Source organism: Babylonia areolata, chromosome 9 (genome assembly GCF_041734735.1).
Source record: "Babylonia areolata isolate BAREFJ2019XMU chromosome 9, ASM4173473v1, whole genome shotgun sequence".
In the NCBI taxonomy this organism is placed as follows: Eukaryota; Metazoa; Mollusca; class Gastropoda; order Neogastropoda; family Buccinidae; genus Babylonia; species Babylonia areolata.
This window is the reverse complement of record NC_134884.1, coordinates 12,117,764-12,136,346: the sequence shown is the minus strand read 5'-3', so window position 1 is coordinate 12,136,346 and position 18,583 is coordinate 12,117,764. Positions and strand designations below refer to the sequence as shown.

The following is an 18,583-nucleotide window of genomic DNA, read 5'->3' as shown; positions in this document are numbered from 1 at the left end:
TGGTTGTAAACTAGAAGCTTGGTACGCATGTACTGGCATAGAGAGCAGTGTGTACTGTTGTCTGGTGTGTCAAAGGTACTCAGATTTGAGTGTATGCTGCTTGGCTGGTTGGCATGGAAGGGTAAAGCTGAGTGTCAGTCTGAAATTCAGCATGAACAGGTGGAACAGGACCCACCAAAATGGTGGCCACACCATGATGAAGACAGGAACAAACACAGTAGATGAAACAGGTATCAAACGAAAAAAGCCAAAAGTAGCAGAGTGATCACCTCAAACCTGTTAGGCGATGGTGAACTCAACTCAACCAACTATTCAAGATAAGAAAAGCAAAACACGAAATACAAGACTTAGAAAACAAAGGGAATATAAACAGAAATTCACCGGCATCAATACACTGTTTTGTATCTGACAAACATGAAGCGTACCTGTTAAGGGAAGTTCTCTGTGTGCTCCGGTGTTGTTTGGTTGGGTTTTTTTAAGAATTCAATTAGCCCATTCAATGCCAGGGAATTTTTTGTGTATATATATATATATATATATATACTCAAAATTCTTGAGTAATTGATTTATTTTTAAATCTAACAGAAAAACTAGGAGATAAAGACAGAAAGTAAATGTTTATGTAAAAAAATGATAATGTGAATTCCAAATGTGGCCTTTTTTCCAAGTTGTTCTGATTTTAAATAACTGTTCAGGCATTTGAAGGTAAAAAAAAATTTCTGTGCAAAAAAAAAAGTCTTCTATTTCCACCTCCAAAGCATGATATCCAAAATGAAAATGAACAAAGTGCAGCTGGAAATTACATGCTTGTTGTCAGATTATACCTGTTGAAGAAAACAAAACAGGTTATAAGTTTATGATAAAAATTCATAAAACTCAAATAGGCATGAAAGTGGATGACTGTCCCAACAATGACAAACGTGGGTACAGTCAACATAAAAAGTCAATCATGTTCTCAGTAAATGAGCAGTCAAACTTTTTGACAACTAAGGGCTTTTAGAGGGGAAAGTTCTCACTCACTCCAGGTTGCAACTGGGTCGATTGAAGTGTCTGCAGTACATCCAGTTTACCTCCTCTACAAACAAGTCACCCATCTGATTCAGTCAAATAGTGTTTAAAAAAAGAAAAAAGAAAAAAAAAAGAAATTAAAAAAGCATGTGTTTCATGTCCAGTGCACTTTCAACCCTGCGTTTAATGAACATCATAGATTATTGGCTGTTGTCTATTTCTGGCAGCATTCAGTGAAAAAGCAGATTACTGATGTTCAGGCTCATCCCCGCCATCTGACTGGCATTTGACCTATCGTCTCACATCACCTCTCCTTCTTTTCTCCCTCTTCCAAATGCTACTCTGGACATATTTGTCAGTCATAGTCATCCGCTCAAAAACAATGTCTGACTGGATAGATGGACTGATCAGTATCAGTATCAGTAGCTCAAGGAGGCGTCACTGCGTTCGGACAAATCCATATACGCTACACCACATCTGCCAAGATGGACTGAACTAGCATCAAATGCACTGTTTTTTTCATCACTGTCACTGTCATTGACCTTTGTGTATAAATGAGACAAAAGAGATACATCTTCAACTTCACACCTATCCATAATCATGAGCCCAGCTTGCACAATCGTGTAAATTCGCTGACTGGGACAACTGTCTTTCCTGGACACAGTTTTCAAAACCTGTTTTGCATGTATCGCAACCCCCTTTCCATGCTTGCTCCACATGCACCAGTTGGCAAATTATTACTGAGAAGAAAGGGGTCTTCTGCCTGATGTAAGCTCATTTAACCAATATTTTCATAATCTAGAAACATCAAACTAACCATTCAGAGTATATGTGATGGTGCACGCGAAAATCATGGATAAGGGTCAAAATTCACAAAATGAGATAACAGGTTTATCTGAAAGTAGAGAGAATTCTAAATAAGACACAGAAAACAGAATTCAATTATCTTTATTAGTTTCTGAGATACATGCATTTGAGTCTCTTGGTGGTCGCTGATGTACTTCTGAGAAAATTGGGTTTAAAGTTTGGGAACATTCACATAGTTAAGACTTTTTCATAAGAATTTTCAACAGCAAGTGACTGGTACCAAAATGTCAAGAAAGACTCAGAGAACTTTGGAAATGCACTCAGTATCACCAAATAATTGCTGTTTTGTCAAAATATTATCCCAAAATCATGCTCACTGGGTGTAAACACTGAGAAATAAATGGGCAATGTTTCGCATTTTCACACTTCGAAAAAAAAATTGTAGAAAAAAAATACTAGTCAGAATCACTCCAAACATTCTGACAATGTACAGGAATGTGTGACCTTTGATCTGCATGAGATGGCTTGTATACATGTGTTATATCTGTGGTGACACACCGGAGTGTACCCGTATAACACCGTTATTGAAGATAGGCAGGTGATACAAAACAAAACAATAACATAATAGTACTCACCAAATTTATCCACACACTTTAGAAACACAATTCAGTCAGTGAATCACATGTGAAGTTTATTCTGTGCACCTTGTCATCTTTTGGTTTTCTTTGGTCTTCCTGAAGTCCCATAGGTGAAAAGATATCCAGTAAGTAAGACCTACAGAGTACAATTAAGTAATGATTAAAATTTTGCCAAATATGAAACTGATAATTATAAGAAGAAATCAAGCATACACACATACATAAACACACTTACATAAAAAGCATTAGCGCACACACACAAACACACACACACACATGCACACACACACACACTCATGAAATCATGCATGCATGCAAACACATGCATGCAATTAACATCATGCATGCACACAGACAATACACAGGCTGACACAATCATCATCATCATCATCATCATCATCACACACACACACACACACACACACACACACACACACACACACACACACACACACACTCATGAAATCATACATGCATGCAAACACATGCATGTAATTAACATCATGTATGCACACAGACAATACACAGGCTGACACAATCATCACACACACACACACACACACACACACACACACACACACTGACAGTGACTGCACAAAATAGTCACAAATAAACACTTGATTACACATTCTCAAGCATCTGAAATGTATTATACATTTCTTCTTTTTCTTTACAGACTTACAGACTGTGAAATGTCTCAAACACCTTCAGTAAAGTGTGAAAACATGCCATGATTACTGATAATCTTTGACTGGTAGTGAAGAGCTTTCCCAAGTGCAGCTTTTGCCTAGTTTGTTACTAAAAATAGCATCCACTTCTCAACACTGTCACTTGTTTTACTACTTTTAGGTGGATGTTTCCAACTAGTCGGGTTAACATTTACAGTAATCAAACGACACATGTTATTTCTTTCATGTAAGTAATTCTAGTTCACCATAAATTCACAAAATTTTTAAAATGCGTCAAACTAAAACTCGAAGCAAAAGCTTCGTGAATGATGGTGGCGAAGCAAACTTACCAGAGTCTCGGTCTTCGTGTTCATCCCCATTCTCCTCCGGCAAAGGTTGGTTTTCTTCATCGTCACTGCTAAAATCATCAATTTCTGATGATTTTTCATCACCAAAGTATTCTGTCACTGCTTCAACAAGTTCTGGCGAGGTGAAATCCATCGTTTCCGACAACAGCTTGGATATCTGTGTGCATCAGTTTCTGCATCGCCATTGTGCTTCGTGTTCACAAAACACAGTCACAGTCACCTACTTCAGGCAATTATTGTGGCTTTCACAAAACACGGAGAGCACTGAAAATCAAGATGTAGACAGTACAAGCATGCTACTTTTGGAAATAACTGAACTCGGCGCTAAAAGTTTTAGCAGTGATGAATTGAGCGTCGGCCAGTTTCTGTCATGGATAAGTCGCTCAAATGATGCGGTCTCACAAAAAACTTCGAATTACTACGCATAAACACAAACAAACTGATTGAGAACAGTATGGAAATAGGACTAGAGACTGTTTACAACCTGGAGGTTATGTTCTAACGCTTGACACGCAATTTTTTCTGTTCGAAATTGTGTTCGAAAGTGGGGCAAAAGAGTTCACTGATTTCCTAAAGTTTACCCTCATGTCCCAACAGGAAAAAATTTAAATAAAGTAGAATTACTTTATATTTGTATATAATACTTTAGGACATAGTAGAAAAAACATTACAGAATGTGAATATACGAAAAAGTGAAATTTGATATTTTTAGCCCTTGGTCACTTTCACAGCGTGTAGCGTGAAATGTGTGGCTGCGACTTATCCATGATTTTCGCGTGCAGGGTCACATATTATGTTCCTTGAACCAACCTCCAATGAGGGAAAAATCAGAATTGATGCAAGACATTAGTGGACATCTTATAGATCCTATGGCGACACTTTGTTTTGGATGTCAGCTGAGGTCTAAGAGGCACTGAACAGGTTAATATTGATTATATAGCCTGTGTGGCTGAAGAAGCCATCTCAAAGATGTTTTCAATGACAGTCAGTGATTTGACATTGTGTTCATCAAAGATGAAAGTACAAAAACAGTGCAGCTTGACTTGTGCTGTAGTGGTACACACCTCTGTTGGGAGGACAAAAGATCCATTGCTGGGCTGACTCCCAACTCATGATGCAGCCAATCTTCTAGCGTTGGTCCATTCACATTCATAACTTCTTGAAACTTTTCTGATGCGAACAGCACAGCCACGACAGATTCACAGTGATCAAGTTTAGTTGCAAACTCTGTCTCCTTGTTTCTTGCCTGTGAAGAATGGCAGGAGTGTGGAGCTGATATTTCTGACCACTGACTGGGTTGAGTCCATGGAAACACACGCCAGCACAAGACATAGGTCTGAAATCAAAACATTTTGACATTTAAAGTAAAAATAGTTCTGAGCATCACAATTTAACTGAAACATGGATAACTAACAACACAGCAAATAAATAATACCTTCTTGGCTATCATCTTTGAGTGTGCAGGTTAATTTCCTTATGTCTTGGTCTGTTTTTTCATTTGTACTGTATCTTGCCTTTCATGTGGATGCCACGTATCGGTTAAAGAAACTAGGACTGATGATCCAGTGCAGGTAATACATAAATGCACACAACTGTGGAAGAAAGAAAGAGGATGGACACAGTCCAAATTAAATCAACTATCATGTTTGCTTGTTTGGTGAATTACTTACAGATGCACTGTTTCTGGTGTTCCTGAATATCAGATCATGTCAGCATGAAGTACAGGTGGGTCTGATCGATCTAAGCCAGTGATGTAAAGAATAAGTGCAGAACAAAATGAAATTTATGAGCATGGGGAGTAAAAAAGAAAGAGGAGTGCAAGTGATGGACAGGATAATGCCATCCTTTTTTTAAACAAGACCATTTTTCACTGAGGAAAAATAGTATTGTTATCCTACATTGAAAAAGTCAAACAAAAGCTTTGAAAATGAAAGCATCAATGATAAATGCCATATTACCAGACATATCTACTGGTCACAAAAGCGTAGGAGATGGGAAAAGCGCAAACAGAAAGACGTAAAGGTTGCATGTGCACTTGTACTCCAGTCCTAATCTCCACGAACTAGATGAAGATACTAAAGTACCAAGTTTTTACTCACTAGTTATAGCACACAAAGATAAAGTGCTTCAAAATAAGTAAGATGAGGTCTATGTACAACATGCACTTTGTGTTTATACTGTATCTATGGCATCATAACAATTATTTCTAACTAGTTATGCATATTTCTCTCCAATGGATTCTGATGAGGTTTCTGTCAATCCTTGTTTGTAATAAAATGTTATGTGACAAGTTATAGGCAAACAGAAATATAGGGAATTTAACACACACACACACACACACACACATATGCATTTGAAACTGCATTTCCTCTTCTGAATAGCCACATTTCTACACCACTTCTTTGTTATAAGGGTCCTTCCACAATTTGTCAGCAACCAAACCAAACACATCACAAAGTATCTGATAAATGCACCTGTCATCAGCAAATAGTTCAACTACTGTCAAAAAATCCAACATGTCTAAAATCTAACATGTGAAAGTATTTGTCCTAACTAAACTTTCATTAAGGCTACAGAAAAGAAAATCACGCAGTAGTTTCTATACCCACCATCACTATCAACTGTTGAGGCAAGACAGCTTTCAGCTTACTGTAGTCTATCATGCCAGAACGTAACCCAAGGAAGACTAACTGCAAGTATTCTGCCAGAAACCTGAAATAATCAGTAAAGTTGGCATGACAAAAATATATACCATTCACCACCATCGGTTTTTCATAAAATTACAAACATCAGATCTCATAAATGTTCAACTATTCTTAAACTGACAGGAGGAGTTTGGTGAAATATACTTACCATGTCAAACTGATGGAAACTTGGACTGTAGGTTTACTCTGCTTGGCTAGATTTAATGGCAACACAGTGAAAAGACACCCATACATATCCGCCCTGCTCTAGCCAATCAAAAGCTGTTAACGGCGACAAGTGATGACTCATTCCTTGGCCAGCAAGAATCGCCCCATGTGGGCCACGGCAGTGACCGCAGGGACGGACGGGTGTATATTTCAGTTAGACATGGTGAGTATATACCACCAAACAGGAGTACAATTCAAACTCTTCCTTTTGGTGTCATGAACAGTAACATGTCAAAGTGATGCAGAATTCAAAGCAAATGGAGGTGGGCAGTGCCTACTGGTTCAAACGGGGTGCCTTTGTAACAGGAACAGCTGTGTTAGCTGTGACAAAGGAAATCCCCTTGGTACCATCCACCCTGGTCATACATAAATCCCTGAGGCAGAAGGGATTCTCAGACCAACAGAAGGCTGCCTCTAAGATACAGAGGCACAGAGTGCTGAAAAGTGGTCGAAGTGGCAATGGTCCACACCTCATGTGCTCTGGGATTCAAACAGCTGAGATCTCTGTGAGCCCAAGAGTAATCTCTGAGAGTGACTTGGGAAACCCAGCAAGAAATAGTACTGGCAGCAATGTCTTTCTTGCAATTCTCATTAATGGAGATGAGAAGACAACTCTAAGAGGAATGTCTGTGATGAGACCTATCCTGATAGTATCAAAGGCTCTAATTTTACAAAGGCAATTTGAACCTCAGAGAAGCCATGTGTGCATGTGAAGCAACTGAGGTTTCAAACGAGGGATCCCCGAGTGGGGCTGTTGCAGCAGATAGGGTTTGACCTGAAGTTCCAGAGGAGGAATGTGTCAGATCCAGGAGGTACAGGCACCATGGCTGAGCCAGCTACTTGGGCGCAATGAGAATAAGCTGTAGACATTCCAATCTTGCTTTCCAGACCACCTTGGACAGGACTGGAAAGGGAAGAAACACGTAGACGATCAGGTTGTGCCGTTTCTCCCGGGCAACAATGCAGACACTATCATCGCACCTGGGCATGATAAAATCCATGGCACCCATCATCTCTTTGGGCTGGGTTCTCAAGTGCCCCCTTTGGAGGGCAATGAGGCTACTGGACACTCAGATTTGTCTGGGAGAGTGGTTCCTCAAGGCAACATCAGATTGGCTCCTCTCCCCTCTTCTGACACAGGGGGTGCCCACAGCCCCACCCACACTTCAAGTGGCACTCTTCACAAACACCTTGCTGGGGTGGGGAGCTCACATAAACTCATTGCATGCAGTGGGGATTTGGTCCATACAGGAGTGCCTGTGGCACATAAATGTTCTGGAACTCAAAGCAGTTCGCAGGACTCTTGTGCACTCCATGGGAGAGGCCGCAAGCAAGACCATCTTGTTGTTCACAAAGAACATGACAGTAGCGTGATATGTAAACAAGGAGTGGTGGTCAGGGAGCAGGGAGGAGGCGGGGGGGGTGGGCGGTGGGGGAGGGGGAGGCACTGCACTGGCATGGATCACGTCTCGCCTGTCAGATCTTACACAGAAAGTGAATGTAACTGACAGATACCCTAGTGTATCTGCCTTGAGATGTAGTGTCCCACTGAGGTCCGTTCTAGGTCCCGTTCCTTTTGTTCTGTATGCGGCTCCTGTGTCAGATGTCATCAACCGTCATGCGATGTCACATGAGAGCTTTGCTGAAGAGACCCTATCAGTCAGTCTCCATAGCTGAAACTGATGTACTGGTGACTCTGACACAGGAGTGCATTGCAGACCTTAACAACTGGATGACTCTCAATAAGCTGCAACTAAATGACAATAAGATTCATACTGGCCTGTCCAAAAAAGTTTCGTCAACATCTTTCCTTTCCTGACTGTTCTGATTAGCACACATGTTTCACTTTCTTCTGTTCGCAGTCTTGGTGAAATCCTTGACCAGTCTCTTTCCTTCCAGCAATACAATTCAAATATCTTTAAAGTTGTCTACCTGGAACTGTGTAGAATCAGTTCTATCTGCCACAATCTCTCTACTAATGCAACCAAAACACTTGTATGCATTTTTGTTCTATCAAAATTGGATAAATGCACTTCTCTGTTGGCTGGTCTTCCTAAATATCCATCTGACAAGACTTCAACAAATTCAGAATAATGCTACCAGATTCATTTCCAGAGCTTTTGAATCTGAACATGTTTCTCCTCTCCTTCACTCTCCACTGGCTGCCTGTTTTTGATCAAATAGATTGTAAGCTATCCACTCTGACTTTTTCTGCAGTCAGCAGGTCTGGCCTAAAGTATCTTCCTGAACTCCTCCATATCTCTATTCTGTCTGACCAGCTTCATTCTTTCTCTGATACTCAACTTCTCAAGATACCTGAAGTAAGACCTAACGGACACAAATCATTTTCTTTTCAATCACCAAAGACACAGAACTGGCTTCCTGATAACCTGCAACATTCTGACTCCCCCACCTCTTTCAAATCTGATCTCAAAACTCACCTCATCCCTCAGCTATAAGTTCTGCTGTGGCTGTTCCACTCCTTTGTGTCTGGTGTGTTTGTCAATGTGTGTATACATATCTATGTGTACACACACACATGCATGTGTATAAATGTGTGTTTCTGTGTGTTCATACATGTTTGCTCATGCGCGCACGTGTGTGCGCACATGCGCGTGTGGTGTGTGTGTGTGTGTGTGCGTCTGTTTATGCATGTGTGTTTGTGTCTGTGCATATGTGTGCATGTGTGGAAGACGGCTGGTCTGTACATATGTATGTTTAAATGCACATTTAAATGTAGGTATGCATTGTGTGTGTGTGTGTGTGTGTGTGTGTGTGTAGTTTATTAGTCACATTTTGGTGCATGTTCATAACACTGATGTAATGAGTTGTGTTAAAAAAAAAAAAAAAAGTTTTGTAAAGCACCTAGAGCAGATTTCTGGATAGTGTGAATAGAAGTATCCATCGCTATCATTACAATACAAAAGTGGGGAATGGAGACAGGCAGGGTTCAGAACTCAGTATGGATTTCATAAGTATGCCCTTCTGAGTCCAAAACATGGTACACACGTCTGTTCTTATACACAACAAAACCTATCCTTTCTGAAGATATACAATTCAAGTTCCAAATTCATTGTAGATATGTTCAAACACAAAATGATAGTACATGAAAAATGTTACTGTCCAGTTACAAAATTAACGCACAAACAAAATGCATGAAATATCTCAGTATGAATGTTGATCCATGAAGTTAACATTTTCTTTCTCCTGTTAAAGGAATAAAAATCTAGACAGATTATGCATGTGGCTGCTATTTGTTGAGATACAGATACGGATGTTTTATTCAATATAGGCCATGGCCTATTTGTTGAGAAAGAGAGAGAGAGAGAGACAGAGAGAGAGAGAATGAATCAGTCTGTGGTTCTCAATGGCTGTGTGTCACCTGGCAGGTGTGTTTTGGCACTAGTTCTTCACAAAAACCAGTAGTTCTGATGACAAATCCTTATTCAAGAACTGAACAACTACGTCCCAGTCAATATCCAGATCACTCTCAGCCTCATTTGGCTGCACATTCACCAAATCTTCTGCAATGTATCCTTTGAAATTTGATTTTTCTTCATCAGTGTCTCCCAAAACAGAATGCCAAAATAGTGGCCAGCCATTTTTAGAATGCCACTTCACTTCAAAACTTTAAACTTTCAAATTTTTCATACTACTGAATGTATCAACATGTTTTTTGCTGTTGTTTTCAGCCATAAGCAGAAATAGTAGAGAAATGAAAATCATGTTCCCATGGTAAACCTGGCAGCCCCCACAATTGCCATGTGTTTTACCACACGCTGGCAGGCACCAGATGTCACAGCACTGTGGACTCTCCATACTAAAGTGGGTTAACATGCAAGCATTGTGCAGTCAAGTACTCTGATCATGGTAGTTAGCATGGAGTGAGTTGAAATGGACAATAAATACATATTGTCATTGTAACAGACAAACCTGGATGTGGCCTGTATGGAAGACAAGGGATGAGTGGTGTGGAGGTAATGCCACTGAAATTGTGAGATGACCATTGGTTTATTTATTCTCAAGTCATATACTACTCTGTTGTCTTTTCCTTACCAATTTGAATGCTTTAACAAATGCAATTTGTTTCCAATATGAACAATCAAGTCAATAAACAATGCTTCAATTTACTTAACAACATATCAAATAACAGGTTTCATCAACTCATGTAATTCGTTAACACACAGTCCATTACATCTATGCATTTCACATATCACACCAGAAACCAGTCATTTCATTACCTGTGTTCATGTCAATGTACATACCTGAGAGTCTCCACCATTTCCTTTCCAGTGCTAACAGGTAAAGACTGCAGGAAAAGGGACAGAAATGACGTGTCTTGGGACAACTCCCCATTGTGCTTCTTGACAACCACAGGAGGAAACAGAGTGACGTGGTTGGCCAGGTGGACAATGAAGGCAGCAATACCCACAATATGGTGCTGAGACAGGCTGGTGTTCTGTTGGAAAAAGGATATCACACAACTGACCCAGTTTGGACATCAGTCCATCTACTTTCATGTAGTCCCTGAAACTTCGACTGTGAAGGTACTATATTTCATACATAATCTGCTTCTATTTTTTTTCTCTAACAGTGATTGTACTACTTTGACTCCCTGGTTCAAATAATGAATATGTCCCATTAACATAATGTTATTCTCCTGCCAGACAGCAACAGAAAAAACAGATCACTGGAATCCCTGTACCATAGGAGTCTCTGACAAAGCTGATGCATATCACAACAGATTTTGAAAACAAAGAAAGCACTGAACCTACTTCCATCGCACACGTCAGTGTCGCACACTATCACTCATAAAGTAGTGGGTTTAATTTCCATAATAAATCTAAATATCACATGGAAGATTTTGGCCTCAAATGGTTCCTCATCACAGCCGAGCAAGTCAAAAACTCGTACAAAAGACTGAGACCAATCAAGTGTCATCCACTTGTGGACTTGGCTTCATGACTGGCAATCAAGTTTCCAGGCCAACACTGTAGGTCATTCATATATGCAGTCATTCATGTTATTTATAGGCCAGCCAAGCAGAAACATCTAGAGAATAGAATTCATGTTCAAAAACATTAGCTGATTATTTTGAAACTTCTCCCCAGCGAAAAAAAGAAAATTAAATGATTGGTGATTCATCATGATACTAAGATCAAATGTCTGACACTAACATACTAATACAGTGACAAAAAAAGAACAAACAAAAACCAGATCAAATGAAAAATCTTTCTTTCTTTCTTACAAGAATATTTTAACTGGTCTAAGTGGAAGAATGAAGTTCCCTACAAAACTGATAGTTCCTGACCAGAATTACTGGCATGTACTGACTTTTTTGACATTTTCACTTTTTCATAAGAACTTAGCATAATGATAACAAAACAGTCTTCAAGCATTTCTTTTCTCTGGCTCAGGAGACCAGTTGTGATTGAACATCTATACATCAAGGACAGTGTGTAGTGTGTACACTGTATACTGTGTACAGGGGTGGTGTGTAGTGTGTACACATGGTATGACACAGATGTAACAACAGCACTGTGGATGGGAGGTGAAGGCTGGGAAGGAAGTGATTTTCTGTTGTTTGGCGCTTTCTCATGAATGTACGGTGCCTATTAACTAACAACCATGAAATAAACACCTTGCTCAATGTATAACTAAGCAGTAACAGAGAACTCAGAATTTTTCCATTAGATTATCTGTACACTACTAAGTCTTTCTGAAGAATTTTTTTTTTTTAAGTTTATTATCTTCTCCTTCTCTCATTCATCCTTAACTCTATGACACAGAGCAGCTTTGGCAAACGCTGAAAGAAGGTATCGCCTCCATGACAGAGAAGCATATCCAAAAAAAAAACATAGGCGGGAAAAACAACAAGCCCTAGGTAGACTATGCAACCCTGAAGATGATCCAACAATGAGACCGACTGTACAAACAGTGGAAAAAGACCGGAAACCCAGAAGTGTGAACCAAACTGAAAAAGCTGAAACACAATGTCCAAAGGAGCCTGTGCTGTTCCTACTGGGCATACACCCAAAACATGTTCAAAGACAGCACAGATGAGAAGCCAGCAACAAACAAGAAGTTCTGGGCATACATCAAAGCTCTACGCACTGAGGTTGCAAGTGTATCCCCACTAAAGAAAGACGGCAGACTGTCACAGGAGCAAAAGAGTGGGCTGAAGTACTAAACCAGCAATTCCACTCAGCTTTCAGCCCGAAGATCACATGCAGCAAAGAAGAGTTCACCTCTAGAACCAGCCTCTGTCAGACTCCCCTACTGTAAGCACTCTAACAATATCAGCAGCAGGTCACCAAGCTCTTCAAGGACCTGAATCCAAGTAAAGCTCCCGGCCCAGATGGCATTAGCCCGAGACTACTGCGACAGCTTGCCGAAGAACTAGCCCCTGCCTTCACACTCCTCTACCAGAGCTCCCTCAAAACGGGCATAGTACCAAAGGACTGGAGAACTGCCAATGTTACCCCAGTCTTCAAGAAAGGTGAGCACTACCGCCCAGAAAACCACCATCCTATCCCTCTGACCAGCATACTGTGCAAAGTAATGGAGCACATTATCACGAGTACCGTCATGAACTTCGCAGAGGAGAATGGTGTTATCACCGAAGCACAGCACGGATTCAGACGTCAGCACTCCTGTGAAAGCCAGCTCATTGGACTTCTAGGCGAGCTATCCGTAACCTTGAGGTTGGAAAACAAACAGACACTCTTATTATGGATTTTTCCAAGGCATTCGACAAGGTCTGTCACTCCCTCCTGCTCCACAAGATCCATTCCAAGGGCATCACAGGAAAAATACACACCTGGATAAAGAACTTCCTCTCGGATAGACAGCAGTCAGTTGTGGTGGATGGAGCTACTTCCAGTCCTGTTCCTGTGGAGTCTGGAGTCCCCCAAGGCTCTGTTCTTGGGCCTAGCCTATTCTTACTCTACATCAACGACATGCTAACTGGACTGTCCTCCACTGCTCGTCTCTTTGCTGATGACGCTCTGTGCCACAAAACTGTTTCCTCCACTAGCGACCAGCAAGCCCTCCAGAAGGATCTCGACCACCTTGCAGAGTGGGAGCAGAGATGGCTCATGAGCTTTCATCCAGACAAATGCCAGACACTGTGAGTTAACCAGAAGAGGAACCCCCCACCTACAAACTACACTCTCAGGGGCCGCACCCTCGATACAGTAAGCATGTACCTTGGCGTCACCATCACTTCTGACCTCAGCTGGAGCCCACACATATGCCTCTGTGTGGGACCGCCACATAGAGAAGGACATCAAGAAACTGGAAACGATCCAAAGCCGAGCTGCCCGCTCGGTCACCCATCGACATTGGAAAACCTCCAGTGTACAAGACATGCTGGAGACCCTTCAGTGGTCCCCCCTCACAGAGCGATGGAGAAGGGCGCAGCTGATGAACTTTTACAAATTCCGCAACGGAAGCCTCATCATCAACACGTGCCACAAGCCCTCCCAGAACCCCTCTGCACCCAAAGGAACCCAACGGTTGCATCCAGCAACTTATCATCCCCCCAACTGCAGGACTCTATACAGACAGAAGTCCTTCTTCCCCAGGTCAATATCTGATTGTAACAGCCTTCCTGCTGAGATTGCCCTCAGCCCCACCCTGGAAGGCTTCAAGTCCCAAATCTGATCCCCCCCCCCCCCCCCAGCCCACCACCCAACCCCCATCCTCCCAGCACCCCCGGACCCGGCAAACTGTGCCACAAGTGACTTCAAACAACATCCATTCTGAATTGTTCTCAGTCTGTTATTTTTTGTGTTTTCACTTTTTTGTCTCTCAGCCTCAACAGTTCTCTATATTATCATTTCTGCAAGGCCACTGAATCTTATTAAGTGGCCACACCATCCTCATTTTCCCAACTGATGTCAGCACATCTTCATATTGTCCAATAGGACTTGATAGTTTAGTGTACTTGTTGACTGGTGATACAATCAGCGTATCTGATATTTAGTATCTTGCAATTGCACCTCATTCCCATGGCTTGATTTCTTCTTCTTTCCAAATCAACTGTGAGGGTCCATGTCTGGCATGCATATAGGAATATGGAATATACAATGTACTTAGTAGTCTTTTCTTGTGTTTCTTGGAGATGTAATTCCACAAAATGTCTCCGTCTTAACAGTGCTGATGTCTTTGCTGCTCTTGAGAGGGTTTCTGGTTTGGACCCTTTATTGCTGCTGATGATGGACCCCCAAAAGTGAACTGTTGAACAGCTCCTAGCTTTAGACCATGGCACTGTCAAAAACTTAAATTAAAAAAACAACAACAGGCAAACAAATAAACAACACCAAAAAACCCGAAATATGGCAGTCCAGTTGAGATCAGGTGCAGGGACAGCCGAGTTGCAGGGGTGGTGGTGGGAGGGAGGAGGGGGGGGGGAATGTATGTGTGAAGCTGAAGCAGAATTTCAGTTTGAAATGTATCTAAACTATTCAGCACTGGAGAATTTTGTGAAAAAGTGCTCTCCCCTTGCCAGGGAATTTTGAAGATTCAAGGGGAAAAAAATCTGACACAAAAACTATAGGAGATACAGAACGAAAGTAAATGTTTTTGTGAAGGAAAATGTATGTAGACAATCCGAAAAAACAACAACTAAATACTGCCAGAAATAGCATGCTTCATGAAAGCCATACCCAAATGGCAGCTAACTATCTCGGTCTTGTGAAAGCTTTCATGTTGTTTAGGAATTATTATATTGGTATCTTCAGCTTTGCCAAAGTTCCCCTGATTCTTATACGAACATGAAAACATCCTACGTCACCAAGGAGTATAGTTTATCAAGTGATATTATTGGCTCACTGAAGCATGTCAACATCTCATTATCTATGTGGGCAAGCAAAATGGCAATGCCTTGTCCAAGCCAAGTGTGACCATAAGTAAACACCATGACACAGGATTTAGCCGCTGCTCAATGAAAATTAGAATGAGTGCATGAAGAAGATGCAGATAAACTGCAATCTGACGATTCTTTGGAAGAAAAAGGTGAGGAATACCAGCCTATTCTCCACCCAAAGGGCAGAACAGAGTTCGATTTTCCTACAAGACAGCATTGAATGATTCTAGAAAAGAACACAGTGTGCGTGACATACAGGCCCATGAGAGGTAGTAGGAATGGAGGAGGTATCAGATTACAGTGTGCAGAGTGAATCATAATAATAATTAATCATATTTATATAGTGCTGAATCTTGTGCAGACACAAATAAAAGTGCTTTCACACCAGTCATTCGCACGCATACATAACTCTAAAACTGGAAAAAACTGAAGGCAAGGAAGAGGAAGGGAAGGGAGACTATTTTGGGAAGAGGTGGGTTTTAAGACCAGATTTGAAAGAGCTGAGTGCGGAGACCTGATGAAGAGAAAGAAGAAGTTTATTCCAACTGCAAGGTCCAGAGACAGAGAAGGAACGGCGGCCAACAGTCGAGTGTTTGAATATGGGTATGCATAAACAGAGTGGATCCGAAGCCAATCGTAGAGAGCGAGATGGAGTGTTGAAGTGAAGGCAGCCACAGAGATAGGAAGGGGCAGATTTGTGAATACATGTATAACACAGAGTGCTGATCTTGTACTTTATTCTGTCATGACATCAGGTTGATTGGGGAGGGAGGGGGAGGGGCAGTGGAGTGGGCATGGTGGTGTGTCTATTTTCAGAACAGTGTGTTTTCTTCTTCTTTTTCTTCCGCGTTCATGGGCCGCAACTCCCACGTTCACTCGTATGTACATGAGTGGGCTTTTATATGTATGACTGCTTTTTTTATATGTATGACTGCTTTATTTTTGAAAAGTTCTTGTGGATCACATATGCAAATCATCATAACAACACATTTTTTCTATATTGTCCATTCATTTTCCTTTCAGAAAATATGTACTTTTACCTGTGTCAGTTGAGAAATTAACCCAGAATTTTTTTTTCTACATCTACCTGTTTTTTGAGAAATTTCCCTGGCAAACAGCATTCAGTTATTTGTCATATCCCTTGGCAGATTAAGGGTTAAACTAACCATTCAGAGTCTGTTGATGGGCATTGTACCAAACTCGGATGAAGGAACAGTCAAAAGAAATGCAGGATGTCAGTGGATGTCTTATAGGTACTATGGCAGCACTTTATGAGGATGTCGGATGACGTCTAATTGGCACTTAACAGGTTAAAGGCCTCTTATTTTCTTAAGCCATCAGTTCAGTATTCTATTTCTTTGTCACAAAGCATTTAGCATGACTGAGTTTCTGCCATTCTCTCTGGTGATTTCCATAACTGTCAGTATTGTCAAGCCACTGGCACCTCCACTTGCTTTTTACAGTGGAGTCGACAACAACCACCGAGACTCCTTCATAAACAGCATGTTGCTTCATCTTTCTCTCTGGGTGTCCAGGAGACTGAGAAACACTGTCGAACAATGTTCCACTGTTTGAAAACACAACAGTGATTTGCCCGATGAGGTTCACATGGGTGGCACACAGACAAAGCAGTTTCATTTCCAGTTCACTGAAAACAAAAGTTCACATGTATGTTTTCTGCTCTCTCTCAAAATATATAACGAAGCTGAATGATATTTCCAAAGGATGTTTTTTCAAAATATTTGATGCTCGGGTACAACCCATTCTTTTGTACGCTTCTGACATGTGGGGTCTTAACAGACTTATTGAGAAGGTTCATTCCTTTGCATGTAAACGTTTTTTGAACATACCACTTAGAGTACCAAACAAGTTTGCATACGGCAAATTAGGACGTTATCCACTGTATATAAATTGTGCAACAAGGTGTATCAAGTACTGGTTAAGGTTGCTGAATATGAATGCGCACAGATTACTCAGACAGGCATATTTGATGTTTTTAACTTGGACAAAAGGGGAAAAAAATGCTGGGTGTCTTTAGTAAAAAAAATACTTTATTTAGAGTTGGGTTTGGATATGTCTGGTTGCAACAAGGCGTTGGTTGTGAGCAAACTTTTTTGTCATTATTTAAGCAAAGAATGAAAGATATATTTATGCAAGAGTGGGACGAGTCGGTAATGTCTAAAGATATATATCATAACTACAGACTGTTTAAAACTGGTTTTCAGTGTGAGCAATATTTTGACTTTGTGGATAAAAAGTGTTTTAGGGACTGTTTGGTAAAATTATGGCTTGGTTTGCTCCCAATAAATGGATCATTTTTTCGGAAAACATTCAAATGTAATTCAAATTATGCATGTAAACGTTGTAACATGGTCGAAGATGGAAACCATTTTATAAACAATTGTGTCCTTTACAATAACCTGCGGCAAAAACATCTGAACTCTGAAGGTCAATTGAATGTTCACTTGCTGAAGAATGGTTCTGTTTACAGTATTCGTAAACTCTGCGTTTATATATTCAATGCCCTGATGATACGACAGGAATTCTGTGACAACAATGATGAAAGTTAGAATTAATTTACTATGCACAAGAAGCACTATTGTTCTACAGGTTTAAGTTAGTATGTATTTTACATTTTGTTGTCGCTGCATGAGCACCATATTGTGTTCTTTTGACCTCTTTCTAGGGGCCGAAGGCCTGGAGATTAAAGTTTGCTCTTGTTCTCTCTCTCTCTCTCGGTCTCTCTCTCTCTCTCTCTTAAAGATTAATAAGCACACTGGTTATTGGTAGCAGTGATTGTGATGTTATTAATTATAAGTGACTCTGAAAAAATATTTGCTTTGCAGTATGCAACTAGCTTCTATAATTAGACTCATTGCACTGTATACTGGTGTGTTCAGTGCATGCAACTGATACCACCAAATCACAATGCATTTGTAATGATGCCTGTGGCCTATGTACAATCAAAATGTTCATATTTGCATTCATTTGCATTTGCACTCTCTCTCTCTCTCTAATACCAGGAGTGTGAGAGGGACTGAAACAAAACAGGTAACTGTAGCTGGGGTTCAAGGGCAAAGCGCCAATAGGGGTCTCAAGGAGCAAAGCCCTCCTGAATGTGACAAAAAATTGTTTGGCACCTCAAGATCTCTGATGGAACTGCTGTTGTCTCATTGTTCTGCAGGTGTCTTATTTGTTTTATTTTTCATTTGTTTGTTTTTTAACTTGAACACACAGACATACACACACACACAAAAACAAACAAAAAAAAACAATGTTCCAAAATAGGCTTAAAATCTAAGAGCTAACACGG

At 40.7% G+C, this 18,583-nt stretch overlaps 1 protein-coding gene across 1 annotated transcript in view; it reads right to left on the bottom strand.

Moving 5' to 3' along the window:
* The window catches only part of LOC143286059 (Fanconi anemia group A protein-like), a 108,555-nt gene that overhangs the window by 51,465 nt on the left and 38,507 nt on the right, over positions 1-18,583 (bottom strand). The window contains exons 6-8 of the mRNA XM_076593604.1: positions 10,667-10,860; positions 6,099-6,201; positions 4,554-4,825 (exon numbers count right to left, since the gene is read on the bottom strand). Coding sequence (XP_076449719.1) covers positions 4,554-4,825; positions 6,099-6,201; positions 10,667-10,860 — 569 coding nt within the window. The remainder of the gene's footprint in view (positions 1-4,553; positions 4,826-6,098; positions 6,202-10,666; positions 10,861-18,583) is intronic.